Genomic DNA, 15,813 nt, shown 5'->3' on the forward strand with positions numbered 1-15,813 from the left:
TAAATTCAATTGATTGGACATGATTTGGAAAGGCATATATATACATATATACACTGCTCAAAAAAATAAATGGAACACTTAAACAACACAATGTAACTCCAAGTCAATCACACTTCTGTGAAATCAAACTGTCCACTTAGGAAGCAACACTGATTGACAATAAATGTCACATGCTGTTGTGCAAATGGAATAGACAACAGGTGGAAATTATAGGCAATTAGCAAGACACCCCCAATAAAGGAGTGGTTCTGCAGGTGGTGACCACAGACCACTTCTCAGTTCCTATGCTTCCTGGCTGATGTTTTGGTCACTTTTGAATGCTGGCGGTGCTTTCACTCTAGTGGTAGCATGAGACGGAGTCTACAACCCACACAAGTGGCTCAGGTAGTGCAGCTCATCCAGGATGGCACATCAATGCGAGCTGTGGCAAGAAGGTTTGCTGTGTCTGTCAGCGTAGTGTCCAGAGCATGGAGGCGCTACCAGGAGACGGGCCAGTACATCAGGAGACGTGGAGGAGGCCGTAGGAGGGCAACAACCCAGCAGCAGGACCGCTACCTCCGCCTTTGTGCAAGGAGGAGCTGGAGAAGCACTGCCAGAGCCCTGCAAAATGACCTCCAGCAGGCCACAAATGTGCATGTGTCTGCTCAAACGGTCAGAAACAGACTCCATGAGGGTGGTATGAGGGCCCGACGTCCACAGGTGGGGGTTGTGCTTACAGCCCAACACTGTGCAGGACGTTTGGCATTTGCCAGAGAACACCAAGATTGGAAAATTCGCCACTGGCGCCCTGTGCCCTTCACAGATGAAAGCAGGTTCACACTGAGCACATGTGACAGACGTGACAGAGTCTGGAGACGCCGTGGAGAACGTTCTGCTGCCTGCAACATCCTCCAGCATGACCGGTTTGGCGGTGGGTCAGTCATGGTGTGGGGTGGCATTTCTTTGGGGGGCCGCACAGCCCTCCATGTGCTCGCCAGAGGTAGCCTGACTGCCATTAGGTACCGAGATGAGATCCTCAGACCCCTTGTGAGACCATATGCTGGTGCGGTTGGCCCTGGGTTCCTCCTAATGCAAGACAATGCTAGACCTCATGTGGCTGGAGTGTGTCAGCAGTTCCTGCAAGAGGAAGGCATTGATGCTATGGACTGGCCCGCCCGTTCCCCAGACCTGAATCCAATTGAGCACATCTGGGACATCATGTCTCGCTCCATCCACCAACGCCACGTTGCACCACAGACTGTCCAGGAGTTGGCGGATGCTTTAGTCCAGGTCTGGGAGGAGATCCCTCAGGAGACCATCCGCCACCTCATCAGGAGCATGCCCAGGCGTTGTAGGGAGGTCATACAGGCACGTAGAGGCCACACACACTACTGAGCCTCATTTTGACTTGTTTTAAGGACATTACATCAAAGTTGGATCAGCCTGTAGTGTGGTTTTCCACTTTAATTTTGAGTGTGACTCCAAATCCAGACCTCCATGGGTTGATAAATTGGATTTCCATTGATTATTTTTGTGTGATTTTGTTGTCAGCACATTCAACTATGTAAAGAAAAAGTATTTAATAAGATTATTTCTTTCATTCAGATCTAGGATGTGTTGTTTAAGTGTTCCCTTTATTTTTTTGAGCAGTGTATATATAAATATATATATTTGCAAAAATTTCTACAAACCTCTTTTTGATTTGTCATTATGGGGTATTGTGTGTAGATTCAATCCATTTTAGAATAAGGCTGTAACATAACAAAATGTTGGAAAAATCTAGGTGTCTGAATACTTTCCGAATGCATTGTATAGTCTGAACAGATGCATTGTCTGTCTGCTAATTTGTGTTGCATGATTTACCATCTCACAGTTCCGCACTCTATGAGAAACTCCATGACTGTTCATTTGCTGTGCTTTTGTGTTTCCTTCTACCTTTGCATGACTAACCCTCATTATTTTGCTGTAATTGCACATTTTGTAATGAGCAGTTAACTCTTGACTAGATTGTGTAAGCCATCACAAAAACAAGCTATCACAAACTTTAAAAAGAGGGTGAGTGTGGTAGAGAAAGAGGTGGAAAGAGTAGGAATAAAAAACCCTTGTGTTTTATTCATGTCTTTCTATTAATTGACTCACATACCTCTACCACTACTATCACCATTACCTCTTTAGATTTTAACATGTTCCCTCTTCATCAATTAGACTTGTGGCCCTCCCCTGATCACCTATAGATTTGACTGTGTGTATGAGAACATCCATACCTGTCCACAGTGGGAGAGTAGAATATACATTCCTACTTCATATGTTAGAAAGCTATGACATAATGTGTGTGTTAAATATCCCACTCGCAAGTACTTTACCTCTCCCATGGTTCCCCACAGTGTCATCATGCATCACAACCTATAAGAAGACCCCTCCCCCGGTGCCGCCCCGCACCTCCAAACCCTTCATCTCCATCACAGCCCAGAGCAGCACCGAGTCGGCCCAGGATGCCTACATAGATGGCCATGGCCAGGGGGGCAGGGACAGTCACCCGCAGGGAGACATGACCATCCAGTCAGGCCTGTCTAACTCCACAGAGAGCATCGACAGCATGAAGGCCCTAACAGCAGCCATTGAGGCGGCCAACGCCCAGGTCCACGGCCCTGCTAGCCAGCATGTCGCGAACAGCAGCATCACCATCACCACCACCACCTCAGCCTTGGCCCATATCACTGAGGACAGCAGGAAGGAGCAGGCCAGACGGGCCAAGTGCCAGCTGTCCATCGGCATCCAGGTCTGTGGTAGACACTACCTCACAACCACTTCTCGTTTGACATATTGTTTGATCTGATATGGGAATAATAAGAAATGAATTAGTTGACACACGAGCCGGATTTTGAGAGACTGGATCCTCATCCCCTTTCTGATTTGACAGGTTCTACTCTTGCTCTATACTGTCCTCTAGTGGCAGATGTTTACATTTACTTCACCCTGGTGTTCTGTATATTGTAGTGACTGAGAAATAGATGTCTAGTTTATAGTTGAATTCGTTTTTTGTATAATTTTATGTCCAGGTGGACGGGCCAGAAGAGGAAGCTCTGGAGATGGAGGACCAGTCCAAGTTCCAATCAATTGGGGTCCAGGTGGAGGACGAGAGAGGGTGAGTCTCTCTCTCTCTCATTTTCTCTCTATCAGTCAGTTCAGAATGTCAGTCCTTCACTGTTTCTTGCCTTCATGACCTTTTTGTGTGAATGTCCAGAGAAAGGCATCCATTTACAAATGAAGGCCGTTACTAAGTGAGTCAGGGGTTGCTGGGAGAAGCAGCTTGTGCCTAGGGTTGTTAATGCGGTGGAACAGCTGTGCTTGCAAAACAGACATTTGGAACTATGGCATTTCCTGCCTCGTTTCTCTGAAAGGGAAATGGTGAGTGAGTTGTGTTTGTCTGTTGGCGTCGCCGGTGACACCTCTTCAGTGACACCTCTTCAGTGACTTCAGCTGAGTCATCTCCAGCTCACCTGCAACTGCAGTCTGATGAGGCAAACCAAACGCCTACTCTCACTCACAAGATTATTCTCTCATTTTTGATATCGGAGATAGAAGTTGGAGAAATAGTCTGGGTAGGCTTTAAAGTAGCTGACTGCAGCTGGTTTCTCCAACTTCTGTCTGTTAATGAGGAGCACTGACTGCCCACTACGGCAGCTTAGTCATACTAAAGACTGTGAGAGTTTGAATATGAATCAGAGTGAAATTATTCACGTTATAAAGCTTATTGTGTATTTCTTCCTTGTGCTATGTGTGTTCTGCTCCATCCTATGTGTTGTATAGGACAAATATAGCATGAATAGTCATCGGCATGGTGAGGCAGTTCTTGTACAGCTCTGCTGTGTGTCTGTAGTGAAGGGCGCTCCCTCTAAAGGAATAGTCATGGCTGGTGGGTGTTTTAGAGTAGTAGGCTTGCTCCGTGATGACTGCAGCCTAGGGCCCCTTCCCTTCCCTCACTCTGTGTCTCTGTACACCTCCCTCACTAACTCTGTGTGGGATGTTCATTCATGGTACCATGGATTGGCTCAAAATGTGGTAAAATGCACCTTCCATCCATCAGAATGGATGGAGAATAGAATGTTCTAGTACTGGTAGTTTCAGATCAAATGCAGGGCCTGATGTTTTTCTGACCACATTGTGACCTGGCCAGAAAAAAACTCTGCACCTTATGTATAGCCTTAAATTAGGTTCAAGTTTTACTAGTCAGGTCACCTCAGACTGAGCACTGATGTATATCTCCCCCTGTTGGCAGATACCGGCAGTTCATCCGCTCCAACAGTGTAACGGCAGCAGTACAGGCAGACCTGGACATGCCTGACATGTTAGACAGCCCCCTGGACTCCCCAGAAACAGACCTGCCCTTCTCAGGCTCTGTGTCCCGCAAGTACTCCCGCGAAGCCGCCACCTCGCCAGCCTCTGCCTCCACCGTCAGCATCCAGGGCTCGGGCAACCACTACCACGCCTGTACCTCAGACGACTACGATGACGTGTGCTTCGACCCGTCCATTCTGCCCCCGCCTGACCCCTGGATCGACAGCGTGACCGAAGATCCCCTGGAGGTAGTCCAGAAGTCCGTGTGCCAGAGGGATGGACGCTGGTTCCTCAAGCTGCTGCAGGCTGAGACGGACCGCATGAAGGGCTGGTGCAGACAGATGAAGCAGGACGAACAGGAGAACGACCTGCCGGATGACAGTGAGTCTGGCCTGTTCAAAGGCACTTACACCACTACCTATCACAATTGTGTGAGTGCAGTGGAGGCTAGTGCTGCGTAGTTGTGCATAATTGTACTTGTGATAGGTACAATTAGGTGGCCTCATTCCCGCCATCACAATGAGACAGTCCTCTGATTTCTCCCTGTGTGATCTGATCTGTGTTTACATTATCTTCCTCTCCACAGTCTTGGGGAAAATGAGGCTTGCCGTAGGAAGTGCTCAGCTCCTGATGTCACAGAAGTTCCAGCAGTTCCGGGAACTTTGTGAGGAGAACCTGGTGTGCGACTCTTCTAGTTCTTCAGTTTCCTTTGACCCCTCCTGTTCTTCACATAAAATCTGAGATAAAACTCTGTTTCGTTCTTCCCTTTTTTACTGATCTGGGATCAGAACCCCAACGCCCGCCCGCGGCCCATCTCTCAGGACCTGGCTGGTTTCTGGGACATGCTCCAGCTGTCCATCGAGAACATCAGCCTGAAGTTTGACGAGCTGCACCAGCTGAGGGCCAACAACTGGAAGCCCCTGGACCCCCCAGAGAGAAAGGTAAAACAGGCGTCCAGGACCAGCTAGTATCTGTCTATGCTGTCTAAGTCAATGGAGACTCAGCTCATCATTCCGACCAGCCAAGATATACTGATCATGCAGAAACAAATCAGTAGCTTTAACTCATTGCATGATCTAGTATCGCTGTTGTAACTTCACAATTATTATTTGTTAACATACTGTATAAATGATTTTCTTTGGTTTGGCAACAACTGACTTTTGTCTAGATCAGTGCTCACCAACCTTTTCTGAGTCCAGATCACTTCATGAGTCAAAATACAAGTTGAGATCTACCACTCAGATTCTTTTTAAACACAACTTAAATGTAAGCCTATGCAACATTAACCATTTAAAAACAGTTATGTAGCAATGAGATTTGTGCAGTAGGCTATACACCCAATAAATTATCATTGCATAATTTGAATGCTTGAATTGCCCTGCCAATGTTGTTCTTCTCAGACTATTGTTAAATGATATTTAGAAAATTGAGGTATATGATCACACTGGTAATAGATACTTTGTTGTATTACTTGTGAGGCACAGCTGATTGATGGCCTGCATCTGATGGTCAGTCTGAGGGGAGGAAGAGAGCAGCAGTGAGGCTGCCTCTCACCCGAATCACTGTCCCTCTGCTGTCCCTCCACTGTCCCTCCCTCCACTGACAAAAGGGGACGCAGTCTTTCAGTTGATGGCAAAACTCAAGTGGCACTGCATTATTTCTGCCTCATGGACTAATTCATGTTACTCCTCTGACCTGAGAAAGTGAAATATTCCTGGATATTAAAAAAGACACAAGCCGCTAATAATAACAATGCAAGCTTATGGGAACACTTTGCTAGAGGCTACTCCTTTAATGCAGCGGCAGTGCTGTTTGTAGCGTAAGTGGAAGAAGGGAGAACGTGCATTTTAAGTGTTGACATTGCTGAATAATAACTTAAACATGAGCTTGCTCATAAAAACAGCAGCTCTTTGCGGTATTCGTTGAGTCTCTCTCTAGTCATGTTTTTAAACCATTTGAAATCTTACAGTATCGATTTTGCTGTGCGTTCGAGTCTTCTTTTTACAGTCTATGGCTCAATGAAACTGTGCAGACACAATTGTAAATGAGAACTTGTTCTCAACTTGCCTACCTGGTTAAATAAAGGTAAAATAAATCTAATAAATAAAGACACAGTGATCTGAGCTATCTGATTGGCCAGTGGTAGGCCTATAGGTGCACTTGATTTGCTCTCTGGGCCTGCTGGGTAGGTGGAGTTCTCCCTTCAGACACATGAAATGGTTAAAAAATGGGAACAATTTGCCTTCCCGGCACTAGGGCTGCTGAATCAAGTGCACCTATCGCCAACAGCACGAAAAAATAAAAAAAAATAGGAACGCAAGGCTTTATCGTTGGGGTTTTTACAGAAATGTTTGGTGCTCGACTAGGAATACCTTGGAGATCGACCGGTTGGTGACCACTGGTCTAGATGGTGAAGGTTTATGAGCTGTACCGCATACCTTTAAGTGCTTCACATGGCGTGAATCACTCATTACAACTTATACACCATCAATAGTTTCATACACCATCATATTCATTCAGTTTTATACACCATCATTTAACACAGTGAAACACCTCACACCCAAAAGTTGAATGTTGCCATTTTCCTGTCATTTGTTGTATTAACGACTGTAGAGATGTTGTTACTGTACAGTATCATGGCTGTTGCATTTTATACTATTGATTTCCTGACCGCTTCTCCATGTTTTTGTTCTGTTGTTCTTGTCGACAGTGAGCTGGTTTTGAGAAGTCATTCCATCTGGCACGCACCACGGGGCCTGACCTCGCTGGGCCACCGTACCTCATGCAGTCAGTCGCCCCCCCGCCACTGCGTCGTGTGTGGTTGTCTATCTGTAGCGCTAGCCATGTGCTGCTATAGGTGTACTAATGCTGTCTACGCTCCTGTCCCCCCCCCCCCCCCCCAAGGGCTAACTGACTATTTGTCATCCCTGTTCAGGAGAGACGGATCCCCCCTCCTGTGCCAAAGAAACCCCCAAAAGGTCACCCTCCCCTGGCCCGTGATAGGTCCCTGGAGAGCTCAGAGAAGCAGCGGCTGGATGCGCGCAAGCGCTTGATGGCCGCCAAGCGAGCCGCGTCGGTGCGGCAGAACTCAGCCACCGAGAGTGCAGACAGCATCGAGATCTATATCCCTGAGGCCCAGACCAGGCTATGAGCTCCGCGGCAGGCACACCTTCACCACTACCCACACAGACAGATTCACTTACATCTCACACACCGCTAGATCACACACACACAGGTAAACGCACACATAAGCTTTTAACGGTATGGTTCCTGTGAGCACACAGACCCACACAGATGTTGTAATATAACCACACTAACTCTTTTCTCTGTAGTGGGAAGAGAAATGCCAACAGTTATAGTTGTTTCTTTTACATATTCTTGTCTCTCTCACAAATTTGATCCTGGTCTTGTTTCCATCTATGTAACATAGATCCTCGCTTGAAGATGACTCCTTCGTGATCCTTCTTTTTTAAAAGTGTATCACTTTTACCCACACCTGTGTAACATAAACCATGATCTTGTGAAATGTATAGCATTCTTAATTAATGTAGACAACTGTTGATATCCTAAAAGAAAGCAAATAAGTATGTTTGAGTATTTGGTTTCTTTAGCTATTTTTACTTTTACCTAAGCATGGGCCAAACAGAATCCCTTGCTTGATGTCCGATTCAACCTTCTCAATATTTTTTCTTTGATTGTAACATAATTGGCAAACGAACAGGGTATATTATGCTTAAGCAATATTCATTTGAAATCAGATCAAGTAAATGTGCAAAACAACTGAACACTTTGGTTTTGAAGTCCCATCTGTAAAGATCATAGATTTTAGATAAAAAGGATGCCTTCTTTTCTGTAGCCAATTCTGTTGGTTTTGTATGCTGATGCTGTCTATTCTAAAGACATAGTTGCTTATTCTAGAGAATCACTATCTGTTTAAACATTTGAATCATTAATGGTACAAGGACAACTAGAGACAATTTTCTTTGATACATGTTCTTAATTAACTAATTCTGGTGATTTCCCTTCTGTAAAGTCGGACAGGTGTCTAAAGTAGATTTGTATGACAAGTGAGGATCTTTGTGGTGATAAGCAACCCAATATGAAATACCCTAAAAACATAGAGAGGGACAATAAAAAACATCTCTGGAATGCAAGTTGTTTAATTTCTTAACAATGTCTTTCCAGTAGCAAGTTCAGTGGCTTAATTGTATTAGTAAACTGTTTCTCGGTATGTTAGTTCAATCTCAAATGGACTCCTGGAAGGCCATGTGACTGTGGTTGAACAGGCTTAGCTCTGTTATTTCTCAGGAAGAGATGGAAATTCAGTCTATCAAATCAGGGTCTCCTAGTGATGGTGTGTGTGTGTGTGTGTGTGTGTGTGTGTGTGTGTGTGTGTGTGTGTGTGTGTGTGTGTGTGTGTGTGTGTGGTGTGTGTGTGTGTGTGTGTGTGTGTGTGTGTGTGTGTGTGTGTGTGTGTGTGTGTGTGTGTGTCGGTTTGTGTCCATCGGTGTTTAGAGGTGAGTGTGTGTGTGTGTGTGTGTCGGTTTGTGTCCATCGGTGTTTAGAGGTGAGTGTGTATGTTTGAGTGTGGGTCTCTTAAAGTGCTTCCTAATTTCCTTGTTTGATATGTTGGCCTTTCTTCAATACGGTCAAGTAGCCTCATGAACATACTGTACATAGTCAAAACAACACTTGTACTTGAAAATAGCCATGTGTGTGTTTGTACAGAAATTATACATGAGGATGTTCCTGTAAGCATGCAGACAATATTAGAAATACAAAATCTATACCTAATTTATACTTGTATTAGTTTATTTATTTAACTATTTATTTATTGATGATTTAGTTTTTTTACTGTTTGGATTCTGTTTTAGTGGTCTGTCATGCAACTCTGATCTTATGTTGTATTGTATAGAGATTATATGTGCATACATATGAACACAGAATAAAATAATGATGAACTCTGTTCCCGGTCTTGACCATGTATTCATTTGCACTGACTGATTCCATTTTTCAGTCAGCCTGATGTTATTTTTCTGTGTTAACTTCCCTGGGCTAGGTGGGACGCTTACAGCCAGTGGAATCGCGTGGCGCGAAATACAAATACCTCAAAAATGCTATAACTTCAATTCCTCAAACATATGACTATTTTACACCATTTTAAAGACAAGACTCTCGTTAATCTAACCACACTGTCCGATTTCAAAAAGGCTTTACAGCGAAAGCAAAACATTTGATTATGTTAGGAGAGTACCCTGCCAAAAATAATCACACAGCCATTTTCAAAGCAAGCATATATGTCACAAAAACCAAAACCACAGCTAAATGCAGCACTAACCTTTGATGACCTTCATCAGATGACACTCCTAGGACATTATGTTATACAATACATGCATGTTTTGTTCAATCAAGTTCATATTTATATCAAAAACCAGCTTTTTACATTAGCATGTGATGTTCAGAACCAGCATACCCACCGCAAACTTCCGGTGAATTTCCAAAATTACTCATGATTAACGTTCACAAAATACGTAACAATTATTTTAAGAATTATAGATACAGAACTCCTTTATGCAATCGCGGTGTCAGATTTTAAAATAGCTTTTCGGCGAAAGCACATTTTGCAATATTCTGAGTACATAGCCCGGACATCACGGCTAGCTAATTTGACACCCACCAAGTTTGGCCCTCACCAAACTCAGATTTACTATAAGAAAAATTGGATTACCTTTGCTGTTCTTCGTCAGAATGCACTCCCAGGACTTCTACTTCAACAACAAATGTTGTTTTGGTTCCAAATAATCCATAGTTATATTCAAGTAGCTCCGTTTTGTTCGTGCGTTCAGGTCACTATTCGAAGGGTGACGCGCGAGCGCATGTCGTGACAAAAAAATGCTAAATATTCCATTACCGTACTTAGAAGCATGTCAAACGCTGTTTAAAATACATTTTTATGGTTTTGGAGCAGTGTCTTCTTCCTTGCTGGGCGGCCTTTCTGGTTATGTCGATATAGGACTCGTTTTACTGTGGATATACATACTTTTGTACCTGTTTTCTCCAGCATCTTCACAAGGTCCTTTGCTGTTGTTCTGGGATTGATTTGCACTTTTCGCACCAAAGTGCGTCCATCTCTAGGAGACAGAACGCATCTCCTTCCTGAGCGGTATGACGGCTGCATGGTCCCATGGTGTTTATACTTGCGTACTACTGTTTGTACAGATGAACGTGGAAACTTTAGGCATTTGGAAATTGCTCCCAAGGATGAACCAGACTTGTGGAGGTCTTTCTTCTGTGGTCTTGGCTGATTTCTTTAGATTTTACCATGATGTCAAGCAAAGAGGCACTGAGTTTGAAGGTAGGCCTTGAAATACATCCACAGGTACACCTGCAATTGACTCAAATTATTTCAATTAGCCTATCAGAAGCTTCTAAAGCAATGACATCATTTTCTGGAATTTTCCAAGCTGTTTAAACGCACAGTCAACTTAGTGTATGTAAACTTCTGACCAACTAGAATTGTGATACAGTGAATTATAAGTGAAATAATCTGTCTGTAAACAATTGTTGGAAAAATGACTTGTGTCATGCACAAAGTAGATGTCCTAACCGACTTGCCAAAACTATAGATTGTTAACAAGAAATGTGTGGAGTGGTTCAAAAATGAGTTTTAATGACTCTGACCTAAGTGTATATAAACTTCCGACTTCAACTGTATGTTTTTTTATTTTTAATACGTTTACAAAAATAAATAAAAAACTGTTTTTGTTTCGTCATTATGGGGTTTTGTGTGTAGATTGAGAAAAACATGTATTTCATTTGTTTTAGAATAAGGCTGTAACGTAACACAATGTGGAAAAAGTCAAGGGGTCTGAATACTTTCCGAATACACTGTACATGTCAGTACATATACACAACAAGTAGGTCACATGAGGGAGAGGCATTGTGCCATGAGGTGTTGATTTATTTGTTTTTTGAAAACAGGTTTTCTGTTCACTTGCGCTATATGAGATGTAAGGGAGTTCCATGCACTCATGGCTCTTTATAATACTGTATGTTTCCTTGAATTTGTTCTGGACCTGGGGACTGTGAAAAGACCCCTGGTGGCATGTTGAGTGGGGTATATGTGTTTGTCAGTGCTGTGTGTAAGTTGACTATGCAAACAATTTGGAATTTCCAACACATTAATGTTTCTTATAAAATCAAGAAGTGACGCAGTCAGTCTCTCCTCAACTCTTAGCCAAGAGAGACTGGCTTGCATAGTATTTATATCAGCCCTCTGTTTTCGGTGAAGAGCAAGACGTGCCGCTCTGTTCTGGACCAGCTGCTGCTTAACTAGGTCTTTGCAGCACTTGCTTTGTGGAGTGTGGTGTCTGTCTGTAATAAAGAGATGCTCTGCTTTTTTGACCTCTCCCCATCTTTATAACCATTGAATCTGTATGTTTTGACCATGACAGTTTACAATCAAAGTTACCATCAAGTAATTTAGTCTTCTCAACTTGTTCAACAGCCACACCATTCATTACCAGATTCAGTGGAGGTCTAGAATTTAGGGAATGATTTGAACCAAATACAATGCTCTTAGTTTTAGAGATGTTCAGGACCAGTTTATTACTGGCCACCCATTCCTAAACAGACTGCAACTCTTTGTTAAGGGTTTCAGTGACTTCATTATATGTGGTTGTTGATGCATATATGGTTGAATCATCAGCATACATGGACACACATGATTTGTTATATGCCAGTGGCAGGTCATTGGTAAACATAGAAAAGAGTAGAGGGCCTAGAGAACTGCCCTGCAGTACACCACACTTTACATGTCTGACATTAGAGAAGCTTCCATTAAAGAAAACCCTTTGAGTTCAATTAGATAGCTCAGCATCCACGATATGGAAGAGTTTGAAAAGCCATAACACAAGGTTTCTCAACAAAAGGTTGTGGTCAATAACATCAAAGGTGGCACTGAAATCTAAAAGTACAGCTCCCACAATCTTCTTATCAATTTATTTTAACCAATCATCAGTGATTTGAGAGAGATCAGTGAAATTGTTTACTGGTCCAAAAACATCTCCCTTATCTATAAGCATGCTGAAAGTAAGTTGTTAATTTTTTTACAGAGAAATATCATTCTATTTTGTCAAACATTTTTTTCAACAGTTTGCTAAGAGCTGATAGATCTGCTGTTAGAACCAGTAAAGGCCGCTTTACCACTCTTGGGTAGCGGAATGTCTTTGGCTTCCCTCCAGGTCTGAGGACCAAGACTTTCCTCTAGGCTCAGATTAAAGATATGACAGATAGGAGTGGCCATAGAGTCAGCTTCCATCCTCAATAGCTGTCCACCTAAGTTGTCAATGCTAGGAGGTTTGTCATTATTGATCGATAATAATCATTTTTCCATCTCCCCCACACTAACTTTACAAAATTCAAATGCTTTTCTTTTCTTTTTGTTTTTTTGCATGAGCATGATGGCTCACTGTTCATTGTTGGCATTTCCTGCCTAAGTTTATTTGAATCATTCAAATAGTGGTTAATAATAGTGGTTAATAATGGTTTTATGATGAATACTCCATCTGATTCTATGAAAGATGGAGTTGAATGTGTCTTTGTGCCCATAATTTCATTTAAAGTAGGCCTACTCCAAAGTTGTTTTCTGATGTGTTTTGAGTATTTGTTCTTCAATGTGATGCCTCACCATTTATGATCCACTCTTTGACCAAAACAAACAGCATTATATCTGCAATATTGGGACATAAATAAATTAAACATGTTGTATAATTAAAAGATGCCCAAAATGTAGATGTCCAAAGGAGGAGAAGCTACAGTATGCATGCTCCAGACATGGTTAACCCATGTTTAATACCTGCACATTATGATAATATCCTTGTTGACCACCAGGCGTCCTCAATGGCCAGAAACAACTGGGGCTTTTCCTAGAAAACATTACAGAATGTTCAGATAAAAAAATGTATTGCATAGAACAGACAAAGACCTACTTTACTTCTAAGAGTGTATATAACAGAAAAGGGTTCTTCGTTTTCCCCATAGGAGAACCCTTTTTGTTTCCAGGTAGAACCCTTTAGTGGTGAAAAAGGTTATACAACATTTTAGTGGTGAAAGGGTTCCACATATAACATTTTAGTGGTGAAAGGGTTCCACATATAACGTTTTATTAGTGAAAGGGTTTCACCCGAACCCCCCCCCCCCCCCCCCAAAAAAAATGGGAACAATTGATGGTTCAAGGTAGGACCTACTTTTCGTTAAGTGTAGGGTAAAAATGGTCAGCTCTACACATTAGATTTCTATCTGCAACTTTATTAGGAGCACCCCATTGATGGCATATTATATTTCGATATGAATTACTCCATTTAAAGGAACTATGCATCAAAACTATGTTCGTGTAAAAGTTCAATTCCATTCTTTGTCAATAATTCATATTCAGATATGCATAAGAACATATAATTTACCTGTCAAGATAGGGTAGAGCAGATGGGATCAACTTTTCACCTTTATTTTGGGGCGGTTAAAATAACCCTGTGCCATCTTAAATTATGTTGGTCCCTCCTTGCTTTTTGATTAAATCTGATGATACCACATGGTAGTTTATAATCAAGATCATGCTAATAATCCCATGACATTTGGTTGAAATATTAATTAACTTTCCCCTTTCCATTTGAACAAGGAGGAGGATGAACCGAGGATATCGGAAAATAATCTAACATTATTTTGATCTGGATTTAAACCTGCCCCAGGGCAATCTGAAACTCAAGAGTGTTGGGCCTGGTCCATCCCTAGATGGGAGACCAGATGCTGCTAGAAGTGCATGGTATTGGATGGCCAGTAGGGGGCACTTATCGCTCTACACCAAAACGCCCCAGGCAGTATTGAGAACTCTGTACAGATCCTCTGCTAAAAACTATAACCCGACACTAATCCCAATTGAGTTAACCCCAGTGTCCCGGCTAGATTCTCAACCTGGCTTCTTATATTGTGTCAAATTCCCAGTTATTAGGCTAATTGGCTAATGTAAACTCTTTACTCTTCCTTCAACTTTTCTTCGGGTTATTGCTTTAGCCTAGATTGTGTCAATTTACATGCAGGTAAGTAAAAATGATAGGTGATAATACTATTAAAACAATTTGCTCAAGATTCTATCAAATAATATAGCCAATGCAAAATGTATTTATTTGTAGAGCGCATTTCCCACACAAAATGTGCTTAACACGCCACCTATCTATGGCAAAACATAATCATATTCAAAATCAAAAGTCAGTTTGAAAAGGAAGGTCTTAAATTATAAAGAATGCAATTAAAGCTGTCTCTTTGACATATGCAGGTGTGACAAGACAAGACATAGAACTGCAGGGTATTTTTTGTCCCATGCAGCAGCGCATATTTCCTTCCATGTCACACTTGATTCCAACTAATCAACTTAAATTGTAGGCCTATGTGTTTATTTTGCCTGGATGTCTGTCTGTCTGACGCTATGAGCTCTGAAGCTTTGGGAGAGAAACGGTAAATGGCCACCTACAGGTTAACACGGGTCACCAGATTGCCAACCTGAAACCCAATATGGATGTATCACGTACAGAATGGTTAGCCATTTGTCGGGCTAGTTATTCACTTTTCATTTAATGCCACTTGACTATATGATTTATTTAAGCAATTGTAATGTTAATATGTTGTCGATTGAAGAGGGGTATATGGGTGGAGGGAAGGGAGACATTGGGAGCTTTGATTAGTGGGGTCACTCATTTTTCTACCTGTTGAAATGCGCTGATTAAATGTTTAATAATTGTTTAAATAATAGGCTAGTCATCAGACTTGTTGGAAATAAACAAAGTAATTATTATTTACACTACATCATAAACACAAGACTCTGCTCTGCGTTGTGTGCCTATAAGCCTTCAAACATTTAGCTAACAAGTTATGGATGCTGCACTTGGTGAGCATCGAACGCCTAAATAGTGTGTCAGTGGAAAATTAGAAGACAATATCTCAAACAATACATTAGTTTAAGAACTTCGTGTGCATTCATTGCTATCAATGACTCAAGTCTCTCCAGACCCCATGAGCACCGTTCTAATTTGTCTTGCAATCTGGAGAGCGAGCGCCCCGCGCGCTATTTCAGTTGCTACGGCGCATGTGGTGGGATTCCCAGGGAATCACCAGTGTTTCGGCAGCTTGCTCATCCACCTCGCGCTGACACTCTGACCTCCTCAATCAGGCCATGAAAACGCATGGTTGTGGTAGTCAATGGCACTTTACCAGCAAGCTTTTCAGGTACCAGGTCACTAAAAATGTGAGATAAAAAGAAAAGCGTGCGAGCAGAATAAAAGCAATTTAATGGCACAAGGCTGGACGTGCGACTATGGTGCGGGGGCTGACTCCAGCACCACAGGATATGCTGGTTACATTGGGTAACCTGTGAGTCTTAAAATTTTCATTTCTGTCATCATTCGTTCTGTGTGGACGCGTTATGGTAAATTGCACGATCTATGA

At 42.5% G+C, this 15,813-nt stretch overlaps 1 protein-coding gene across 4 annotated transcripts in view; it reads left to right on the plus strand.

Moving 5' to 3' along the window:
• LOC106599337 (disks large-associated protein 1) overlaps nucleotides 1–8,758 on the plus strand; it is a 137,714-nt gene extending 128,956 nt beyond the window's left edge. For 3 of the 4 annotated variants that reach the window (XM_014190522.3, XM_082973388.1, XM_082973389.1), the window contains exons 7-12: nucleotides 2,364–2,758; nucleotides 3,039–3,124; nucleotides 4,259–4,698; nucleotides 4,904–4,995; nucleotides 5,106–5,258; nucleotides 7,253–8,758. In XM_014190522.3, the coding sequence (XP_014045997.3) occupies nucleotides 2,364–2,758; nucleotides 3,039–3,124; nucleotides 4,259–4,698; nucleotides 4,904–4,995; nucleotides 5,106–5,258; nucleotides 7,253–7,468 (1,382 nt within the window). In that variant the 3' untranslated portion in view covers nucleotides 7,469–8,758. Of the gene's footprint in view, nucleotides 1–2,363; nucleotides 2,759–3,038; nucleotides 3,125–4,258; nucleotides 4,699–4,903; nucleotides 4,996–5,105; nucleotides 5,259–7,027 lie in introns of all 4 variants that reach the window. The other variant, XM_082973390.1, reaches the window with a different exon arrangement.
• Nucleotides 8,759–15,813: the final 7,055 nt, after the last annotated feature.

Source organism: Salmo salar, chromosome 03 (assembly GCF_965601325.2).
Source record: "Salmo salar chromosome 03, fSalSal1, whole genome shotgun sequence".
Lineage (NCBI taxonomy): Eukaryota > Metazoa > Chordata > Actinopteri > Salmoniformes > Salmonidae > Salmo > Salmo salar.